This window comes from Engraulis encrasicolus, chromosome 9 (assembly GCF_034702125.1).
Source record: "Engraulis encrasicolus isolate BLACKSEA-1 chromosome 9, IST_EnEncr_1.0, whole genome shotgun sequence".
NCBI lineage: Eukaryota > Metazoa > Chordata > Actinopteri > Clupeiformes > Engraulidae > Engraulis > Engraulis encrasicolus.
The window spans coordinates 56287496-56292495 of NC_085865.1; the positions used below are offsets into that span (position 1 = coordinate 56287496).

Consider the following 5000-nt stretch of genomic DNA (forward strand, 5'->3'; position numbering starts at 1 on the left):
TCAACAAATACACACGCCATGTCATCTGTGGGTCATGGCAAAGCGCCCTTAGCAACCGTAACCATAAACAAAACGAACTGTCAGGCTATGTCAACAATCGTCACTTCGCCTGTCAGACATGTCACTTTCTGCAAATGTATCAGTGCCTCTGAAATAGATTTGTGCTGCTGTTTTTTTTTTCTCATGAGGTTGGATGTGTGGTTTTTCGACACGCTGATGTTTGTATCAGAATTTTGGTTCCTTTATAAGATGTGGGTCCATCAAATGTGTGTTGTTTTCTCAGATCGCCATACTAGCAAACCAGGGACTCCCCTCTATGATGTCACAGCCCAGCTCATTAGTCACACCAAATTTCACAGAATTCACACTTTGAGTTGCCATTTTCACAAGTTCCTCCAGGATGATTGGGTTCAAAGTCTCATCGATGCTATCAGAAAAAACAAGGCTTTAATGGGAATGACCGTTTGTTTTCGTTTCATAAACACTTTAAAGTGTTGTTTTGTGAATATGTTGTTTTAAAATCCAAACTGGGTGTGTTGGTGTGAATCAGTGGTGTAGTCTACTTTTTTATAGTGGGTATACTGTATATTTGAGCATTTTTTTGAAGTGGGTATACTGTATATATTTGTGCTATTCAAAACAATGGATCAATCAATTTTAAGTGGGTATACTAAAATCCCTGAAATTTAGAAGTGGGTATACTCCGTATACCCGCGTTCTACGTAGACTACACCACTGGTGTGAATGTGAATAAATCTCCATATGCAGCGGTTTACTAACATTCTATAGCCAAACTCTGCTGCTGATACACCTGTGGGACTATGCCAATCTGTGATTGTGCCACTTTATGGGTATAAATGGAAGTGTGCCAGTCCCATTCGGTACTGGACTCAGCATTAGCTGTTCATCTGGGCATCAGAAGAACAGAACCAACTGTCTGCCTGAACCATGTAACGTGTGAAATTTACATTTGCAATAAATGTTGCAATACCAAGACCAGAGATGTGTTCTATTCTGTATGGTGATTTCTTAAAGTTTCCCGGCCTGTTGGCCAGGCCAGCTCTGTGGCCTTTTCTACAGGTTATTTTCTACAGGTTATATTTGAAAGCCCTCTCTCCTCTCTTCCTTTTTTCTACTGGTTATATTTGAAAGGTCCTTCTCCTCTCCTACAGATTATTACCTACAGGTTTTAATTTAAAGGCCATTTTCCTTTTTCTCAATATTCTCACACCTACAGAGGTGTCATCTCGGCACCAGTGCTCTCTCTCAGAAAATGTTAATCTAATGTCACACTGCTTTTCTGACTCTACATAACTTTTCTAATATTATCTTCTAATATTACTCACATCCCACCTATGTGCAGCCTTCTTGGTCACTTAGACTTAAGATTTTCAGAAGGCTGTTATTTATTACCATTGAGGAACACACCAGCAGAGGAGACAACATTACTGTAAATCAGATGTTAGATATTGTAATGCACATGTTGCATGAAGTAGATGTTACTTTAATGTACAGATAGCTGACTTGGAGCCCTTTGTTGTTTGTGTCATTTGAGAAGCAACATAATTGTGGAAATGGAAGAAAAGTAGAGCTCTACAAAGACACCTGACAGGAGAGACAAAGCTACACCTGGATGCAATTAAGCTCATTAGCATAAACGGCTGATAAAGAAGCCATGAAAAAACTGTACTGACAGAATGTAAGTCCTGTTAGATGATTTCTCGAATCAACCGTGCCCTGATGGTGAGGGAGTTGGACTGTACATCAGAGGGTTGCATGTTCAATACCCAACCTGACCAAGCTCTTCCTCCCTCCATGGTTTAAGTGCCCTTGAGCAAGACACCTAAGCAATACCCTGTAATATCTGCGAGTCACTTAGGATAAAAGTGTCAGCTAAGTCTACCTTTTTTATCATATCGATTTGACTGAATGGATATGGTTATTAGGATCAGCTGGTTCATTGAATTGGCTGGAGCAAATATGTGGCAGGGTTTTTACTTTCTGCACGAGGGTTTTTCCACTTTGCTGATAAGTGAATGCGTTTCTCTATCGGAGACTTCATAGGTGAAAGCTGAATGTACCCTTGATAACATGGGCTGGCTACTTACTAGGAAAATGAAACTTATTTCTGGAAAAAAAAATCATGAATGTGTTACAGTGGGATAAGTGACAAGTGAAAGCAAAAGGACAAAAAGGTAAACCTGGTATCAACATGGCTATTTATTTCCAACATAAATAAGCTCATAAGTGAAAAACAGGATTGTGTTTGTTTTCATTGCAGACAGCAAACCAGTACATCTGTTAACATGGGTGCTTACAAAATGAAACTTATAGCTGAAAAAAAGAATTTCTTTCTGTTGGAGAGTTGACAAGTGACAAAAAGTACACCTGACTATTAAACATGGGTAGGCCTACTTACTGACAAAATTAAGCTCGTTAAAAAAACATGATTTAAGCTTTTAATTAGGGAGTCGATGAAGTGAAAATCAAAGGGGCGCCTGGCTAATCAACAGATGTACTTACTTACTAAATATAACTTGTGAGTATTGTGAAAAGAAAAAAGGAGAATGTTATTCCAGAGTTGATGAGTGTTTGAGTGGATTTCACCTGAAGGCCATAGTTTTAATCAGTCTTAATGAACATCACACTACAGAGTAGGAAATAAAAGTCAGAAAATAAGGCTGAGGGGAAACACTCGGGCAAAACACCACACACACACACACACACACACACACACACACACACACACACACACACACACACACACACACACACACACACACACACACACACACACACACACACACACACACACACACCATCAAGAGCACAGGAGCGTTGTAGAGCACATTAGAAGGCAAAGGCTAATGCCAAAGTCGATAGATAAATAAATAAATAGATAAATCAGTCACCTGCGGCGCAATTACTCATCAGGAGTTAAATGATCACTTTGGAGATAAATAGGCCTAATCAGTTTGTTCCAACACAGAGATGTGCCGTGATGCATTTACACATCTCCTGCTCCAGAGAAGAGGAGGAGGGGAGGGAGAGAAGGAGAAGGGAGAGGAAGAACAGGAGAAGGAGGAGGTGTGAAGAACGAAATGGAGGGGTAGTGGGGATTGGGGTGGAAGTAGGGGGTAGTGGAGGTGATGGGAGGTGGTGCGTGGTGTCATTGTAATCCATGCGGAGGGGTGGGTGGGCAGTGGAGAAATGGAGGAGGTGGAGGTGTGATGTCATTGTAATCCATGTAGTCCACCAGCCCCTGCCTGACCCAGCTGCCTTTAACCCTCTCATGGAAATCTGTTTGCTACTGGCTGCACTGAGCACAGTGAAAAGTTTATTTGTGTGTGTGTGTGTGAGTGAGAGACAGAGAGAGAGCAAGCAAGCAAGCGAAAGAGAGTGTGTGTGTGTATATGCGCACTGGCTAAGGGATAAATGGTACAACAGTGCCCTCTACTGAAGCTAAAGGGAACTGACACACACACGCGCGCGCGCACGCACGCACGCGCGCGCGCGCGCACGCACGCACGCACGCGCGCGCGCGCGCACACACACACACACACACACACACACACACACACACACACACACACACACACACACACACACACACACACACACACACACACACACACACACACACACACACACACACACACACGTGTTTCGTTGAATGGCTGAGGAGCTGGTTACAAATTTTCAGATATTTTTAAAATGCAAATATTTCTTGTATAAAGACGATATGAATAAAAATAAAACCATTGTGACAATTGTGTTTTATCCCTGAAAACCAATTTGTTTTCAAAAATATCCACATATGTGTAAACAGTTTCTTAGTCTGTTGAATCTGGAATATGATGCATATGATCACTCGAGTCTGACTGTCTGTAGTCTAAATTCTAGTCTAAAGTGTTAAGTCTGAAGTCTGTAGTGAAGTTGTTTTTGAGAAGGACGCTTTATCTGTTTAGCACAACACAACACTAGAGAGCAGAGGTAAGAAGGCGGGGCGCAAGACTACCAGGAGTGTGTAGAGTAGCCTATCATCTATGGCTTTTAATTGTAGGTTTAGGGGGTGTAAATAATTTATATTTTGATATAATATGGCTTTAGCACGTCATTCTGTGTTTGGGAAAGGCAGGGAGGGGTGGAGTTGGGGGGTGGCTCTAATATGGCTTTAGAATACCCTACTGCACGATTCTTGAGGTCCTTTCACATCAGCCTCTCCAAGGCATCCCAAGAGGTGACATGCACGCACACACATGCACGCGCTCCTCTCACATCAGGAGAGGAAAATCAGCCCAGTTGTTCTTGAAGCCCTTTGAAGTCCGGTATCGATGACCAGTCACACGCACACACACGCACAGTCGCGCACACACACACACACGCACACCTCGTCACCCCAGCTCTGTTGGTGGGTGGTGGTGACGCTGCCCTGTCCTCCGTGTGCAAGGTGAGGAACATGTAGGTACATAGTAAGGAAGTGGTGCCAGTTCTTGAAGCCCTTTGAAGTCCAGTATCAATGACAGGTCACACACTTGTCGCATACAGACGCACACACGCATGCATGAACAGTCTTCTCGTCACACCAGTTCTGTTGGTGGTGGGGAGGCTACCCTGTCCTCTGTCTTTTCGTGCATGGTGAGGAACTCCGCCCAGTTGTTCCTGAAGCCGTGCGAGTACGTCCCCGTGTCGATGACCAGTCCGCCCAGTAGGCTCCTCCCACTCCGCTCCCTCAGGGCGATGCGCGCCTCGCGCTCCGTCACGTTCACACTCACATTGATCAACTGCAGCAGCAGCAGGTGACACAGGCCACAGGTGACGATGGTACTGTACCAGGCACAGGTGAAGCACAGCGCAGAGCTGAAACACACACATAAACACGGTCAATAATACACACACACACACACACACACACACACACACACACACACACACACACACACACATACACAGTTCATAAGACACACACACACACCACACAGAGTTAATAAGATACACAC

General features: G+C 43.7%; 1 protein-coding gene across 2 annotated transcripts in view; it reads right to left on the reverse strand.

The window, feature by feature from the left end:
• Positions 1–3669: 3669 nt before the first annotated feature.
• Positions 3670–5000, reverse strand: part of zdhhc23b (zinc finger DHHC-type palmitoyltransferase 23b) — a 14210-nt gene continuing 12879 nt past the window's right edge. For both annotated transcript variants that reach the window (XM_063206270.1, XM_063206269.1), the window contains exon 5: positions 3670–4860. In XM_063206270.1, coding sequence (XP_063062340.1) covers positions 4581–4860 — 280 coding nt within the window. In that variant the 3' untranslated portion in view covers positions 3670–4580. The remainder of the gene's footprint in view (positions 4861–5000) is intronic.